At 43.8% G+C, this 19,035-nt stretch overlaps 1 protein-coding gene across 5 annotated transcripts in view; it reads right to left on the bottom strand.

The window, feature by feature from the left end:
- Nucleotides 1-19,035, bottom strand: part of LOC132101187 (SH2 domain-containing adapter protein F-like) — a 113,532-nt gene that overhangs the window by 92,730 nt on the left and 1,767 nt on the right. For all 5 annotated transcript variants that reach the window (XM_059505909.1, XM_059505911.1, XM_059505910.1 and 2 more), the window contains exon 2: nucleotides 885-1,017. In XM_059505909.1, the coding sequence (XP_059361892.1) occupies nucleotides 885-1,017 (133 nt within the window). The remainder of the gene's footprint in view (nucleotides 1-884; nucleotides 1,018-19,035) is intronic.

The following is a 19,035-nucleotide window of genomic DNA, read 5'->3' as shown; positions in this document are numbered from 1 at the left end:
AAATCAACAGTTGTTTTTAACATTAGTCAGTGAACTGTGAATGAACATGAACAAATAATATAATTCTACTAACATTAAAAGAAGATTAGTAGATTAAGTCTCAGTCTGACCTTGAGAAACAGTTTATCCTGCTTCTGCATGGTCTGTTTGTCGAGTCATTTGGTTGGTTGATCTGAGCTAACAGCTCCAGACTGCAGTGAATCAATGACAGATCGCCTCTCAATAGTTTGAGCCACCCTGAGAGAACGAACACAGCCCCTTCCTCTTCGAAGCCTAGAACAGTGCACACAAACGGCCGACAGCATCCTTGTGCATGCATTCATATGGTAGTGCACTTATACATGGACACGAGACCACAGCCTCTGACATATGAAGACTGTTTATGGCAGTATTTACCGGAACTCTAGACAGCTCACATTTGGCTCCCATCTTCATTCATACAGGCGAGATGATTTCATCGAGCCATACTCTGCTCACGCTGGGCTAATTGCTGCCACAGACCCATGAATTTTGTCTAAACTGAAGCACCGAGCAGCTGTTCCGCAATACATAAAGGAAGCCATCGCAATCTGCAGGATCTAATTGTTTATTGTTTTTGTTTACAGCACTAAACAGAAAACAAAATACAGAGGAAATTAGACTCCACATTTCTAAGCGCAAAACAAAGGGCATTTAATGGAAACCATGTTTAATGACAAGAGTAAAACTTACTAAGTGCAAACTGAGCGAGATCCCAATGGGCCTAGTGCACACATTTAAACCAGCCCAGATGCATCATCATGCTTGATTATATTCAGAGTTCCCAATCAAGGGATTCGCAACTCAAGCTGCAAAACACAAAAGATGATGCAGTAAATTACTGCGGAAAAACACCTTCATCTTACCAGCCATCATCTTCTGAGCTTCGTAGGGCTCCATGTAGCCGTCGTTCTCCGTTGGCTTTTCTGTGACTGTCTGGGTGCCGCCCGCCTGGTCCGCTGCATCAAAGGGGTCAGCATAGTCCTCTAGGATGATGAGCTGCAAAACGAAAGAGAAAAGGCATCATTTAAATTATGGCTGTCAAATTAATTACATCACATGCATTAGGCTGCTTCCAATAATCATATTGCATGTATACAGTATCAGTAAAGATATGTCAATATCAAGGTCTATATCCTTTTAAAGGTCTTTTATAAATTGAAACAAGAAGTGCAGTCAAGAGAATCAGACGATGAGACTCATTTTATTCTCGCTCTTTCATTAATTTATGTCTATCCCACTGTTCCTCTCTCTGCATGAACAGGACTCAAAGAATGCTTGTAGAAGGAGGCTGTATTGAAAGGCACAGAAGGTAGCTGAACTCTCTCTTCAGGTCACACATACAGTAATTATAAATCCACAAACAAATACTCTCAAAGATTAATCTATTAGTGCTATTACTCTATTAATGCTATTGGATCTTAGTGCTGTGTTCGACATTATTGACCACAACATTCTCTTGAATAGACTGGAAAACTTTGTTGGCATTAATGGAAGTGCATTAGCATGGTTAAATCGTACTTATCTGACCGCCATCAATTCATTACAGTGAATGAAGATGTATCCTATCGATCACAAGTGCAGTATGGAGTACCTCAAGGCTCAGTACTAGGGCCGCTACTCTTCACGCTTTATATGTTACCCTTGGGAGATATCATCAGGAAACATGGTGTTAGCTTTCACTGTTATGCTGATGATACTCAGCTCTATATTTCTTCGTGGCCTGGTGAAACATACCAATTTGAAAAACTAATGGAATGCATAGTCGATATAAAAACCTGGAGTAATTTCTTACTGCTAAATTCTGAAAAAAAAGCAGAGGTGTTAATTATAGGACCTAAAAACTCTGCTTGTAATAACCTAGAACACTGTCTAAGACTTAATGGTTGCTGTCAATTCTTCGTCATCAGTTAAGAACCTAGGTGTGTTATTTGATAGCAATCTTTCCTTTGAAAGCCACATTTCTAGCATTTGTAAAACTGCATTTTTCCATAACAAAAATATATCTAAATTATGACCTATGCTCTCAATGTCAAATGCAGAAATGTTAATCCATGCATTTATGACCTCAAGGTTAGATTATTGTAATGCTTTATTGGGTGGTTGTTCTGCACGCTTAGTAAACAAAATACAGCTAGTCCAAAATGCAGCAGCAAGAGTTCTTACTAGAACCAGGAAGTATGACCATATTAGCCCGGTCCTGTCAACACTGCACAGGCTCCCTATCAAACATCGTATAGATTTTAAAATATTGCTTATTACTTATAAAGCCCTGAATGGTTTAGCACCTCAGTATTTGAATGAGCTCTTGTTACATTATAATCCCTTTATGTCCGCTACGTTCTCAAAACTCAGGCAATTTGATAATACCTAGAATATCAAAATCAACTGCGGGCCCAGATCCTTTTCCTATTTGGCGCCTAAACTCTGGAATAACCTACCTAACATTGTTCGGGAGGCAGACACACTCTTGCAGTTTAAATCTAGATTAAAGACCCATCTCTTTAACCTGGTTTACCATAACATACTAATATGCTTTTAATATCCAAATCCGTTAAAGGATTTTTAGGCTGCATTAATTAGGAAAACTGGAACCGGGAAAACTTCCCATAACACCCGATGTACTTGCTACATCATTAGAAGAATGGCATCTACGCTAATATTAGTCTGTTTCTCTCTTATTCTGAGGTCACTGTAGCCACCAGATCCAGTCTGTGTCCAGATCAGAGGGTCACTGCAGTCACCCGGATCCAGTACGTATCCAGACCAGATGGTGGATCAGCACCTAGAAAGGACCTCTACATCCCTGAAAGACAGCGGAGACCAGGACAACTAGAGCCCCAGATACAGATCCCCTGTAAAGACCTTGTCTCAGAGGACCACCAGGACAAGACCACAGGAAACAGATGATTCTTCTGCACAATCTGACTTTGCTGCAGCCTGGAATTAAACTACTGGTTTCGTCTGGTCAGAGGAGAACTGGCCCCCCAGCTGAGCCTGGTTTCTCCCAAGGTTTTTTTCTCCATTCTGTCACCGATGGAGTTTTGGTTCCTTGCTGCTGTCGCCTCTGCTTAGTTGACTTGACTGCACAGGTACAATTTAAACTGAACTGAGCTGGATGATGAAATCACTGAATTCAATGATGAACTGACATTTTTGCATTATTGACACACTATTTTCCTATTAATGCCATTCAGTTTCTTTGACACAATCTGTATTGTTAAAAGCGCTATATAAATAAAGGTGACTACTTCACTTGTTAGCCCAGCTTTTGAAGTCTTTTTACTGACTTGTATGACAAAAGAGATATGTATTATTTCACTAATATTACACAGATAAACACAGAAAAATTGTACAGTGCTACTCAAACCCAACTCATAAACTCAAGGTAATTAAATAATGTCTGAGATTGTGTTAATGTTCTAGTCACAACTCCCATTCAGGTTTACATGATCTGCTTTGCTTAATGTGACCAAATCCTACCAAAAGGACAAAACCGTTTTCAACAATATTGGGAATTTGTCTTCCTTTCACACGGTTTTAAACTGTGGTAACCCAAAAGGCAAATTTTTACTGCAAGTGTGTCCTTCAGTTTTTCTTAGACACAACTTTTCTTTTTTTAACAACTCTATGCTAATAACTCAGTTGTCGAACCACTCAAACCAGGTGAACATATAATAATCTACTGTACACAACCCATAAAATCTGGCCTATTATCATAGTGTAATCCACTTCATATTCATGTGAAATATGTATGAGACGGTCAGGGGACTGTGGGTGGTTTGTGGGTGTGCCGTCTGAGGCTGAGTCTACTCTAAGACACACAAAGAGAATCAACAGAAGAAGTATAAACTGTTCCTCTCTGCTCACACAACGTTGCACAAATACAGGCTTTGGCAAGCAGAAACATTTAATTGCAGCCCTTTTCTTCTCCTTTTTCTAAAGGGTATTTCACACGCATGATAGTAATTAGATGCACATGACCAACACTCTGAGATTCATTCATTACCTCAAGACTGTTTTGTCAAATTGGAATTTGGTCTCCTGACACCACAAAACAGTAATCAACGACTCAGTGCTTCAAAATACAACATTTAAAGGGAGGATGTGACAAAACAATAAGCTTCTGTACAAGGAAGTGTTGTGCTGGAATACCAGTCATCCAACGGAGCGTGAACTACCAGCAATACAAAGATCTATGCACGTGTGACGCCAATCATGCAATCACACATTGCATTCTACAATGTTAATGCCAAGTCATGTTCAATGAATTGTGATACCATTTCACAACATGGTTCATTATTAATAAAGTATGAATGAATAATTGAAACTAGTAAAACATAGCAACACTACAGTTTCTTTGGTGTGAAATTAAATATGGCTATGATTTTGCCCCCAGCAAGAAGGAAAGAGTTCAGTGAGATGGTGCCATCTGCAGTGCTGGTCCCTGGTGGAGGTTTGGACTTTGAAATTGGACACTTCTCTGTATTCCTCTGGGGCAGAATGTCCACCATATGAGATAGTTTGGAGCACAACAAGTGCAGCAGAAGTTGGGTCACAATAAGCCATTCGCTTTATACACAAACTGATACAAATGCCATTCATCTCACATATTTTACATTCTTTGTAGAAAGTCAGTGTGTGTTTTGGAAATAAATTTCTTTAATTGTTCTCTATGGTCTGTGGTCAAAGAAAGGCAAGAGCATTATCATAACTGGAGAACTACAAATAGACTTCAGCCACACATCAAAGGAAACCTCAATGTTACAGTCACAACTTTTTGATTCATGTGTACTGGATGATATTTCTAATAAGTCAGAACCTAACAGAACACAGGGTCTGAAAGCCCTATCTTTTCTGCTAGTATTGGGAATTTGTCTTCCTCTCGAGCAATTGTAAACTGTGGTGTCCCACAGGGTTCAGTTCAAGGTCCTGTTTTATTACCACCACTGCATGTGTGTCCTTTGGGCTCAGTTTTTCTCAAACACAACATTCTTTATTTTTATCAGCTCTATGCTAATTACTCACAGTGATCAAACCACTCAAACCAGGTGAACGTCATCTACCTTCCACACTTAGTGCCTGGAAGTTGTTATAGCTTGGTTGGTAAGGAACTTACTTTCTGATGATAAGAGGGAATGCATCTAGAACGGGTGCCAAACTTGGTCCTGGAGGACTGGTGTCCTGAAGAGTTTAGCTCCAACTTGCCTCAACAGACCTGCCGGGAAGTTTCTAGTATGCCTAGTAAGTGCTTGATTAGCTGGTACAGGTGTGTCTATGGGGTTGGATCTAAACTCTGTAGGACACTGGCCCCCCAGGACAGAGTTTGGGCACCCCTGATTTATACCTTTTAACACAACAAATAAAAAGTGCAACGGATGAACTTCTATTTTGATTAATGATTCTCGCCATGTTATACCAGTAAAATATACTTGCTTTTTCTTCTCCTTTTTCAATATTAACTCTCTCTATACGGGAATATCTTAGCACTATCTGTCCTTCCTGCAGCTCTCCAGAATACAGCTACCACTCTTCTGACAGACAGCATGAATGAGGATAATATTATACCAGTCTTGGCTTTCATCCACTAGCAATACAGCACACAATTTAGTTTAAGGTGCTACTGTGTGTTTTTAAACCTTTGCATGGCCTACAACTATACAATGCTGATTTTCTCCCTGCTTTGCAGATATTCATTTACATTTATCCATATGGCAAACCCTTTTATAACCCTTTTACAGACAGGTAGTCTCATCTCATGCCACTGGTGGACACAATGCATTTACTCAAATCAAGCCGGTCAAGCAAACAAAGCTCCACAGAATAAGTGTTTAAAATGAGTTTTTTCCAAAAACCAACTTACAAATGGTTTACTTGCTGCAGTTTCTTTACATAAAAGTGGAGAGTAACAAGTATTTTACTATCAAAACATCTACACTATTTGTAGAAAGGAAAAACATCTACATAATCTAAGATCCAAAATTAGTATTTTAAAACTAAGTTTGCTGGAAACCCTGCATTTTTCTAAGTTTAAGGTATGAGGGGGCTGTAGCAGAGCAGGAACAGAGAGGCCATCATCATCTCTATGTAATTACAGGCTATTCCTCTGTGTGCTGTGGGATTGAGACAGGGGACGAGACCCAGCATGAACATAAAAAATCCTGTTTACTTTCCTACAACAGATAAAGTTCCTGCAAAACATCACAGTTAATCACAAACGTTAATGGCACAACGATAGATGTTAGAAACAACAGCAGTACAATTCATTTCAGAGTCAGAGCTCTTTTGTGCTTTCTGAATCTGCCATGTTCACTCCCCTCATCATTTCCAGTGTTTACAGAGGGACGAAAGCGAACCCAAACCACACCAAACCCTGACTGGAGCTAAAACCAGAAACCAGCGTCAGAGAGTCAAACACGGCAGCTCTTTATGGGATCAGTCCAAAGTATAAAGACTATACTACTCTTACCACTTCTGCAGTGTGTAGTGAACACTGTGCACAGTATGTCCATTTTCAGTGAGCATGCATTACCTACAACATTTTTTGAAAGTGTACAGCAAAAAAGACTAAACAGAAAAATGTAAATTCAAAATGTCCCAAAATGCAATGCTCTGTACTTGACCATGTAGTAAGCCAATGTGACAAATAAAACAGAAGCTAAGCATGATTTTAATATTTCTGAGAATACACTTAGATGCCACTCATAGTGAGCTCATGTGATAATATAGTATGCATTTTTTTACTATTTATTACTTTAATTAAATAAAATTATTAATAAGGTGATGGTGTGTGTGTGTGTGTGTGTGTGTGTGTGTGGCTTTAAATTCGAATTATGGCTAAAGGAATACGTAATGTACAAAAAAAATTGTGTCATGGTATTATAATGGACTTAATGGGGCTGTAAAATGAGGTAATATAAATGGCTCATCTTAGAAATTAGGCACAGATATTATTTTTCTACAAGAGATGCATTTAAAAGATGAGAATAGATTCCCGCATCTGGGGAGATGTCTGGAACATGTATTTCATCCCAGCTTTAATTTTAAATAGATAGGTTCAGCCATACTCATTAAAAAGAATATTCCTTTTATACCTTTTATTTAAGGTTATTTCAGATACTCATTTCAGAGGGTGATGTGTGATAGTAGTATCATACAATACAACATTTGTTTTAGCATTTCCGAATCAGTGTAAATATTATTTATTTCCACCAGTTCATCATTCCTATTCTAGGATTGATATTTATATCAATATTTTAAATTGATATCTTCATGATAGATCTTAAACTTATGTCAAAAGTAAAGCATTGTGACTATGAATCAATCGGATAATAATCCAGTGCTTCTTCATTTTGACAACAAAAATAACACACATATATATATATATATAATTATATATCTAAGAACAAGTAGAAAAAAACCTTGCTCCTCAAATTAAAGAAGATTCTGCAGATTAGAATGGATCTGGGACAAATTACCTACTGTAAGACCTTCGAAAGATAAATGAATATTTTAAATATGTTGACTTGATTAGCAGATGTCCTCGAGTGATTTCTATCCTGCACTCATAGAGACTCTACTGGCTGACTTTATGCTGGAAATGCAGTCTTATCACAAAGCAAGGACAAACAATCAGCAGGATAAAGCACATATATTTATAGCCATCTTTCAATCTCACATGCGAAGTCAGTGAAAAAGCTTGTTCACTGCTGGTAATGCTGTGGTTTCAGTGGGGCTGTTTTCACTCTGAAACACGTCAAGGTCAGCCACAGAGCTCAAAGCACCATTATCTGAGTCTGACACGGAGGCATCCGAAGCATTAACACGCTCTCAGAGAGTGAGATTCGCCCTCATACCAGAGCTGAGTCAGTACTATAAAGACATGCAGGTCAAATAAGCAGAAAGAGAGAAAAGAAAGAGAGAAAAAAGAAAACGTACTCGGTTACTAAACGTAACCTCGGTTCTCTCTAGAAGAGCGAACGAGTACTGCGTCTTAGCTAAGACGCTACGGGAAAAGTCTCTTTTCACGAAATACTGAAGCAAAAAAATATCCTTAATTTTGTATTTTTGTAAAGCGCATTTGCAGCAGTACACAGCCATAGGCGAGACGGCTCGTTCGCTCATTGGCTTGTTCTGCGGCAACTGCACAGCCTATCGAGCGCGGGCTGATGCAACATCAGACCAATAAGGGCGCTTCGCGCCCTTCTTGCCACTTCCCGCCGAAACGGGTGTGGCCCAACCTATAAAAGGAGCTCGAAAAGGCTGACTCACCTGATTTATTTCATCGCCGAAGCGAACCAGAGTGAATCGTGCGCACGGCAGAGAACGCAGTACTCGTTCGCTCTTCTAGAGAGAACCGAGGTTACGTTTAGTAACCGAGTACGTTCTCTTACGAGAGCTCTCTCGTACTGCGTCTTAGCTAAGACGCTACGGGAACCCAGTGTAAAACGCCTCCAGGTTATAGAACCTGATAAATGTAGACGGCGAGGCCCAACCTGCCGCCATACATATATCCTGCAAGGAGATCCCAGTAGACCACGCCCACGACGAGGCGATGCCTCTTGTGGAGTGTGCTCTGACGCCCAACGGGCACTGAAGGCCCCTGGAAGCGTAAGCTAACGCTATGGCGTCAACTATCCATCTGGATAGAGTCTGTCTCGAAACAGCCATTCCCTTGGAACGCCCACCGAACGAGACAAATAGCTGCTCCGTCTGCCGAAAGGCAGCAGAGCGAGACACATAAGCTCTTAAAACCCTGACAGGGCAAAGAAGACTCGAGTCTCCATCCTCCCCTGACACCGGCAGGGCAGACAGGGCAATAACCTGAGCCCGAAACGGTGTGTTGAGGGATTTCGGCACATAACCGTGCCTAGGTTTGAGTATGACTCTTGAGTCATTGGGCCCAAACTCCAAGCACGACTGGCTCACCGAGAGCGCGTGCAAATCACCCACACACTTCACAGAAGCGAGAGCCAACAAGAATACTGTCTTGAACGACAGATGCTGAAGGCTAATCGATTGGATAGGCTTGAAAGGGGGACCTTTCAAGGCCTCCAAAACCGCCGCGAGGTCCCACATAGGGACTGACGGAGGTCTGGGAGGATTCAGCCTCCTAGCTCCTCTGAGGAACCGGATGACTAAATCATTCCTTCCTATTGACTGACCGGACGCCGTTTCAGAAAACGCCGCGATGGCAGCCACATAAACTTTGAGCGTGGATGGGGCTCTGCCCTTATCCAACAGCTCCTGAAGGAAGGAGAGGACCTCCGTCACCTCACAACTAAGGGGTGAATAACCTCGAGCTGTGCACCAGCTGGAGAACACCGACCACTTCGAGGCATACAGACGTCGTGTCGACGGAGCTCTAGCCTGAGTGATGGTATTTAGCACTCTCACTGCGAGATCAGCGGGTAACCATTGAGTGCCCATACATAGAGGGACCACAACTCCGGTTGAGGGTGCCAAATCGAGCCCCTGGCCTGCGAGAGGAGGTCTCTCCTCAATGGTACCGGCCACGGGGCGACATCTGCTAACTGCATCAAATCTGGGAACCATGGTTGGTTCTTCCAAAGAGGTGCTACAAGCAGTATTGAACATCTCGTTTCTCTCACCCGTTCTATCACCTGCGGAAGGAGGGAGACGGGAGGGAACGCATAAAGCGGGCAGCACGGCCATCTCCATGACAGCGCGCTTTCGTTCTTGGAAAAGAACGCGGGGCAGTGAGCGTCTTCGTGGGACGCAAAGAGGTCCACCTCCGCCATGCCAAATCTCTGCCACAACAGCCGGACTGTTTGCGGGTGTAGAGACCATTCGCCCGTAGGAACATTGCCTCTGGACAGCCTGTCTGGACCCATATTCTGCAGTCCAGGCACATGCACTGCTCTCAGCGAGCACACGTTGCGCTGAGCCCAAATCAGGAGGCGTTCCGTCAGCCTGCACAGGTTTCGGGACCCGAGACCGACCTGGCGATTTATGTAGGACACCACGGACATGTTGTCCGAACGGACTATGACGTGGTGATCCTTGATATGGGGACAAAAGCGCGTCAGCGCGTTCTCCACTGCCAGCATTTCCAGGCAGTTGATATGATGGAGCTTTTCCCATTCTGACCATAGGCCAAAGGACGGTCTGCCTTCGAGCAGCGCTCCCCATCCCGAAGTGGAGGCGTCCGTCGACACCATTTTCACACTCGGGGAAGTCCCCAGGCTTACACCTGATCGGTACCAGCCGTTCGCTGTCCAAGGTGCTAGAGCCGCAACACAGCTCTGATCGACCTTGAAATGCAGCCGGCCAGACGCCCACGCTCTGCGCGGCACCCGAGCCTTCAGCCAGAACTGCAGGGGGCGCATGCGGAGCAGGCCCAGCCGCAGAACCGGAGATGCTGAGGCCATGAAACCCAGCATCTTTTGACAGTGTTTGAGCGACACAGTCGCGCCACAGCGGAAAGAACTCGCTGCACGCTGAATGCCCATCGCGCGCTGTGGTGACAGCCGCGCCGTCATGGAACACGAGTTCAGAACTATACCCAGAAACAGGATCGTCTGACTGGGGTTCAGCGAACTCTTCACCCAATTGACACTGAGGCCGAGCTTCTCGAGGTGATCGAGTAAAACGGCTCTGTGGTCCATGAGCTCCGCTCATGATCGGGCCAGAGCCAGCCAGTCGTCCAAATAATTCAGCACTCGTGTGCCTCTGAGTCTAAGAGGAGCGAGCGCTGCAGCCATGCACCTCGTAAACGTACGAGGAGCTACGGACAAGCCGAATGGCAGGACTGCAAACTGGAATGCCTGGCCCTCGAAGGCGAATCTCAAATATCGCCTGTGGTTTGACGCTATCTGTATTTGAAAATACGCGTCCTTCAGATCTATTGACATGAACCAGTCCCCTCTGCGAATCTGCGCGAGGAGCTTCCTGGTCGTGAGCATTTTGAAACTGCGTTTCATCAATGCCTGTTCAGCTGTCTTAGATCCAGTATGGGCCGGAGACCCCCGTCTCTCTTGGGCACCAGAAAGTATCTGCTGTACAGCCCCCCCTCGCTTTGAGACACAGGCTCTACAGCCCCTTTGCTCAACAGTTTTGATATTTCGGCCCGAAGTATGTGTGCTACTTCTGTTTTGACCGTAGTTTCGACGCGCGCTGAAAAGCACGGTGGGCGTTGAGAAAACTGTAGCGTGTAGCCTCTCTTTATAATGCCTAGCACCCAATCCGAAACCCCTGGAAGCACTGACCATGCATTTGCATGAATGGCTAAGGGCTGGATGCGAAACGCGCTCTGTTGACTGGGCAACGGCGGCGCTCGAGTGTGCTGCGCATCTGAGGCGGGGAGCGCGTTGATCACAGCGGGCAGATCGCTCTTCCTCGACCCCGTTCCGGCGCTTAACCGACTGGAGGGAGGCTGAGCGGGTCCCGTGGGACTCGATATATCTGCGAGTAACCGTGGGCTGCATGTGTGCACTTTTACCACTTTAAACTCGCTGTCTGCCTGTGCAGAATGTACGTGCACGGGCGCCGTATGTGACATAGTGTATGTGGGCACTGGGAAGTGGGCACGTTTACTATGCGGCGCGCTCGACCGATCTGTGTCGATCTTATGTGCGCTAGCCCTGTGTGCAGGGCTGTGCTTATATGTGGAGATGGGCACTGGGTAGTGGGCATCGTCACTGCATTTATAGCACCATCGGCCGTGGCCGGACGAGCACGCACGGGTTTCGTTTGTACAGAAACCACATGACGCGTGTGACATAGTAATAGTGGGCACTGAGGGGTGGGCACGTTTACTATGCAGTGTGCGCGACCGACTTGAGTCGACATTATGGGCGCAGGCCCTGTGTGCAGGGCTGTGCTTACATGTGGAGATGGGCACTGAGGAGTGGGCATCGTCACTACATTTATAGCACCATCGGCCGTGGCCGGACGAACGTGCACGGGTTTCGTTTTTACAGAAACCACATGACGCGTGTGACATAGTGATTGTGGGCACTGAGGAGTGGGCACGTCTACTATGTAGTGCGCGTGATCGACTTGAGTCGCTTTTATAGGCGCGAGCCCTGTGTGAAGGGCTGTGCTTATATGCGGAGATGGGCACTGAGCAGTGGGCATCGTCACTACATTTATAGCACCATCGGCCGTGGCCGGGACACCAGAAATTACACCTTTTACGGGAAATATCTGGGTAGCCGTGATAACGGATTTCGTGTGCAGGCAAGCGGGCAACCGTACAGGCTTGCGCATTGCAAACAACGCTGAAACAGTCACAATCTCTGGAAACTGAAACAGCGTCGCGCTTAGGTGAGAGCCCGGCCGCAGCGGAACTCGTACACCGGCGCTTCGATGAAGCAGCCATCGTGTGTAGTGCCGACGCAGCGTCATGCAGCATGCGTAGATGGCTTTCCCAGGATGGCTTCGGGGCTCCCGGCCTCACCGTAATCCTCTGCCGCGGTCCCCGCGGCGCGGGGCGACGGCCAGTAGAGCGAGAACGGGGGTCTCGAGCTGCGTTGCTGAAGCTGTTGTGATAACGGCTTTTGTGTGCAGGCAAGCGGGCAACTGTGCAGGCTTGCGCATTGCAGAAAACGCTGAGACAGTCACAATTCCTGGAACTGAAACAGCGGCGCGCTTGGGTGAGAGCTCGGCCACAGCGGAACTCGTACACCTGCGCTTCGATGAAGCAGCCATCGTTAGTAGCGCCGACGCAGCGTCACACAGGAGGCTTTAGATGGCAACACCGCTTTTGCCGCCGTCCAGCAGAGGGCGGACAAAGGTGCGTCGCTATCGCCTGTTCCACCGGCGGAAGTGAGTGGTAGTTCCTGTTTTTAGCATCATCAGTGTGGAGAATGCTAGTGAGACAGACGAACGAGTTCGTGCTGAATATGGAGCGTTCCAAGCCTTCGCCACCTCTTCGTGAAGCTCAGGAAGAAATGAGGCGGGCTTTGAGAAGTACGCTCATCCGAAAGGGAAATACCATCCAGCCGGGAACGAGAGGGGGGGGCGCTGGTGCAAACCACTCGCGGCCGAGACTCATCGCGGCCAACACGATCATTCGCCCCGGCTCCTTCTCGATGTCAGCTCGTCTGCTGGGCTTCTGAGCAGAAGGCGCGAGATCCTCGGAGCTCGCCCAGCCCTCACTGCCCGAAGCTAGCAGAGAGCGCGTGTCCTCTTCCCCCGACGCGGCCCTGAGATCGACTTCCTCGGACGACGCGCCGGCAAACAGCGGGCGCTGCCCACCGGGAAGCGATGCAGGGGGGGCCGGTGAAGCAGGGCGAACCGGCGAGCTCGGTTGAGCTGAAGACGGTTCCGGAATCCGCTGGAAGCGATGCTTTTACGGCGCCTCAGCGCAGCGGAGAATGCAGGCTCAGAGAAAAAGGCCAGGCGAGTCCTCAGAGTCACCATGGCAACAGCTCGCAGTGGGGGCATCCGCCGTCAGCGAGCGAGCGCTGCATGATCTTCACCCAGGCAGGAGACACAGATGACGTACCGGTCTCCCTCGCTGAGTGGGGCTCTGACGAGCCGCAGGAAGGCATCTTAAAAAAGACGCGAGCTCTTTTACGAGTGTGTGTCGCAGGGCGAACACACACACACACATAAAGAACAGCTTGTATATAACAGGATTGAAAGGATATAGGCGCCGGATAGCGCAGCAGGAACGGCAATGGAAGGCGGCGATGCCAGCAGCTTCAGAATGGCTCGTCCTGCTGATGTGCTTTCTCAGACGGCGCTTGCTTCCTCCGTGATCCAGCGATGCGTGAGCTTCGCTGAAGAGATGAAAAATCAGGTGAGTCAGCCTTTTCGAGCTCCTTTTATAGGTTGGGCCACACCCGTTTCGGCGGGAAGTGGCAAGAAGGGCGCGAAGCGCCCTTATTGGTCTGATGTTGCATCAGCCCGCGCTCGATAGGCTGTGCAGTTGCCGCAGAACAAGCCAATGAGCGAACGAGCCGTCTCGCCTATGGCTGTGTACTGCTGCAAATGCGCTTTACAAAAATACAAAATTAAGGATAATTTTTTGCTTCAGTATTTCGTGAAAAGAGACTTTTCCCGTAGCGTCTTAGCTAAGACGCAGTACGAGAGAGCTCTCGTAAGAGAACGGTATGCAGTACAATTTTCAGTATGCAGAAGTAAAAGGTCAAGAGTAAAGACAATTTAACACAAAACAAACTAATGGATCATGAACAGCACAGCTGGACTTCACAGACGAATTACAGGCCATTTAATTTCTTCGAAATGCAATACAGTTAACATAATGGAATTTATTAATTGATTTACTTATTAGAAAACATACTTCTTTAGCAAACATTTTTCTATAAATTAAGATATTTTCAGTTCACACATGCAAAATAGTCAGACACTACTGAATGCACTAATGAATAATGCATGTGAAATTAACATATGGAAGTTAACAACAGAATTTAATTGATTGTTTTAAGAATCTTTTTTTGTTTTCACATTTTTTACTTATTCCCTTCATTCACGGTCCCCAGGTCACTCAATTTTTTACATGTATTTGAGAACACTATTAAGGAATTAAGGGAAAGGCTAGATATATTGAAGCAACATGTTGCTGCATTTCTCATATATGCAAAGTTTGGAGTGATTTTCAGCCTGCCTCCATTCGAGCGTATAACAAGCTGTTTGTGCTGAACGAGGAGAGAATAATTAAACGCAGTGGCTCTTAGTAAAGCGGACACCCATCTGCGGGCTGCAAGCGCTGGGTGTGTCCTGAAGCACACTCTACACCTGCCCTTGAGGAGCGTGGTGAGAAAAATACCCTGATTACTGCTCGAAGATCAGCATTAAGATGCTTCAGTCCAGTAGCGTCCACAATCCTGACAGAGCCTGACGCTGATGATTTACATCTGGATCTGTGGGGATTAGAGCCGCACATAACCTAATAGCACCCGAGGCTTAGCGGCACGATTACATTAAGGGCCGTTTCAAAGAGGCCCTTTCTGCTGCTCCTGTGCTTCTGCTGCTAACGCTTTGTAGAGCAGCGATCTAATCTAATGAGGAGACACTACAACAGCAAAACCCCATACAGAGAGAAACTAAACCACAGCAGCAAACACATCCCAGAGCAAGCCTGTGTGCTCAAAGATGCTGACAATTCTAGATTTATCAAATCAAATAAAAAAATATAAATAAACAAGTATTTGCATACATTTGCTTGGATCTCTTCTCGGTCAGTGTAACTCTCTCCACACACATTTCACACAGCTTTGCAGCAGAAGTGATTTTTCTGTCAGTTGGAGAAGTTGTTACACAGCCATTGATCGTGTGTCAGGAGTCATTCATTACAGAGCGTTCATGAGCACCTGCTCTCAACAGCTGAAGAGACTGAACACTTGTGCTCTTCTCGTTTAGATGCACGCTCCATCTGTCCTCGGTTCTGTCACGACGACCCGACCGGACACCACTCACTTTAACACTGCGCAGATATTCCTGATTAAACACCAGAGGACACGCTGGACATAATCCAATTCCCTCTGCACCTCTTTTTCTTTCCCACAGATTTGAGTTTGAATTTTGGAGGGAAAATAGAGGCAGATGCAGCTGTGATGCTAGAATACAAGAAGGCATTTTTATAATGCATGCACATATTTCAGAATGTTCTTATTTTAGCACCAGTTGCAAAATAATATTTGTGGATCTGTGTGCACTGATGAAATGTCAGGAATCAGGATTATAGTTCAACCCAAAACCAAAAGAAAAAAAAGATTATTATTTGTTTCATTAAGAACACAGAGACTATTTTTTAGTACTGAAATGCACACACACAAAAAAAATTTGTATAATAAATATATTTGTAAAAACAAAATTACTGAATTTATATATATATATATATATTTTTTTTATTAGATAAATTAAACATGCATATTTGCAATGCGTGCAAATATTGGAAATAGCATGCAAAAATTATATTTGTGTATCTGTATGCACTGATAATTCAAGAAAGAGCCTACCTTTAGGACCGTTAAGACTATATTAATATAATAATATTGCCAGCTTTTCATTACTATAATGCAATGCAAAAAAAGAAAAAAGATTTGTAAATTACAATTAGCATTAAAAAAAAATTTTTTTAAATAATGTTGCAAAACAAAAATTCCTAAAAATTATTGAAATTTTCCACATGCAATATATATATATATATATATATATATATAATTTATTTTTATGGAGTGGAATGTATACAAAACAATATTTTTTTTTTCATTTATTTTCTCATGTTCATGTTTTTATTTCATTTAATTTTAAAATAAATGTTTAATAGATGTTGTCAAACTACTTAAAATTACTAATATATTTAAATAAGTAAAAAAAAATAAAAGAAAAAAGAAAAACTCAAAATTAATTCAAAATATTGAAAAAAAAACAAAGTAATATTGCATATACCAAAAAGAAAAAATAACGTGATTAAGATATTTGAACACTCTGGCCCTGCCTCCAGACCTGTACATATGAGTTTTTGTCTATATATATATATATATATTTTTTTTTTTTGGAGTGGGATATATCCGAGCGTGAGATCTGCTCTATAAAAGCCTCCTTGTGTGACACAGGAAAGCAGGCGTGGAGCGAGTGACGGCGAGGTCTTGATTACAGACGGAAACATCAGAGCAGAGCTCTCCACACACACTCCACGGCTCTCGATCACAGACACCGAGGATCATGGGAAGAACATGATTTACAGCGCGCTGCTTCCGACTCAGAAGAAGCTTTGGCTGACCACTCCCTGTCTATTTCAAGATCCGACTTGCCCAGTCAAAAGGGATTGTCATGGAGCCATAAACACTTCCTGTCAGGAAGAGAGCACTTCCTCAAACCTGGAGCAAAAGCACTCAGACTCCAGAGCTTGAGACACTGTTTGGACTCGGACTAAACCAGGCCTATTACTGTTGACTACAAGTAAAACTAAAATAAAACTTATCGGTCTATAATTATATCAATGCTACTAAAATAAGTGAAATTTACAACAAAAGTATATTCAATCGGTATCATAACCACTTAAAAACACCATGAATTTTGCAGAATTACGGGTTTATGACGTTGCAGTTTTCTTAGAAATGTTCATTATATCTTGTTACCGTGCAGCTAAGCAGCATGTGTTTGTTTAATGTTATTTAAAATCAGAACATCCAACGTGAACCCAAATAAGACTGTGACATTATCTCATTTCCACAGGTTAAGTGCCGAGATCACGGAGTGTTTTATTTCTCTCGCAAGAACCTGCAAACATCTGACTTCACTGCAGTATTCCTGAAGGAGAGACATTCAGACCGAGAGGCTGATTACACACTCAGGCAGTCTCAGGCCATCCAAGTCCGAGTCCATCACCACAACACATCACAATATGTTCTTCCCAACACAAACTCCAGCGTTGCTTGCGTGCAGAAAGTGCTTTACTGTCAGTAAGCCGGCGGGATAGTTCCTGTTCTTACTGACTACAAAACAGCATATTACGCTCACACGCTAAACAGACACCGTTAGATCCTCACATCTCTGACTCTGATACTTCTGACAACACTAAATTAAATGCAACAGAGTCCTTACAATGTAAAACATGATGAAAAATAAAGTCTAAATCTGATTGGATCTGATGAATCCTGAAGACTCCCCTGCAGTACTGAACAGACTGAAGCAATGACTGAACGCTGCTGTGGGTGTAAAATCAAGATATTGGCATTCAGAGCAAATAAAGAGAGCAGAAGCTCTGTGAGCGTAATGAAGACGTTCTCATCTGTGATCCCTGCGAACACGAAACATGACAAACATGGAGAAGAATCTGATTCCCCCATTGCTCTGGATTACAGTAACTATACTGTAAATAATGTTCAGTTTCTTGCACAGACTGATCATTTAGTTTCATAAGACCTCATTTTATCATCAGGAGCCATGCATATTAATTGTGTGTCACCTGATATGTTTTTCGACTCTAAGAAGGTGCCGGAAGCCAATGTCTTGCATTTTATGAATCACCAAGGAGCATAGTTTCAGCTAAAAGTCTTCTTTACTGTTCTACTGATGAAAAAAAAAATGTTTTGGATGTCCTGAGGGTGAGTAAATTAATAGCAAATTTTCATTTTTGGGTGAAGTACCCCTTTAAATTTTATAGTCATACATTTAACTGCATATTTTCATGATTTCTGAAGATCATGTGACACTGGAGACTGGAGGAATGATGCTGAAAATACAGCGGAGCATCACAGAAATACATTACACTTTAACACAGATTCACACAGAAAACAGATGATTTACATTAGAATATTTCACATTTTTACAGTATTTTTTTTATCAAATAAATGCAGCCTCTGTGATCAGAAGACATTTCAGTAGCATATACTGCCGTTAAATAGACAGCTACTTTCAGTGGAAGCACATGGTAAGTTATGACGTTTATCAGCAGATGTAATCAAGCCATTTAAACCAGCCAAACCTTGACACACACACACACACACACACACGTTTTCCCATATGACTGTATGCAATACACTCCATAAAGGGACCAATAGAGGGACCAATCTAAAACACAGCAGCCACCTTCTGGAGCGATGATAACAAGTGTCTTAATAAACCATTCTCATTTCCACCCCAGAGAATATGGAGAGTATAATGACTCTGTAACTCCCAAAATATCAAGAATAACCAAAAGTCATTTAAAAGTTCTGCAGACGTGGCTTCTCAGGCACTCCGAGATGTTTATGGACGTTAACTGCAGTCAAACCCAAACTCAGAGCCACGGATTGTGTTTGTGGATGTCAGGAACAGCTCATAACCGTCGTGGAGCACATAAACAACTCGTTTTACCGGTTCTGATGAGACCTTCTCTGCTAAAGCCTGGCCTTTACCCTCACAGAGTGTGCAACACAATCTGTAAACCCTGTTATTGTCAAATATTCCCACACTGTGATGACTCTACCGGTTTAGATTTAAATATAAATATGAAAAAAAAATAATACATTAACATTTTTTATACTTTTTTTTCACTTGTATTATCAGTGTCCCTGCAGCACAGAAGCAGTCATCAGT

Source organism: Carassius carassius, chromosome 23 (assembly GCF_963082965.1).
Source record: "Carassius carassius chromosome 23, fCarCar2.1, whole genome shotgun sequence".
NCBI classification, from domain to species: Eukaryota; Metazoa; Chordata; class Actinopteri; order Cypriniformes; family Cyprinidae; genus Carassius; species Carassius carassius.
The sequence above is the reverse complement of the archived record's forward strand: the minus strand, read 5'-3'. Positions and strand labels throughout refer to the sequence as shown.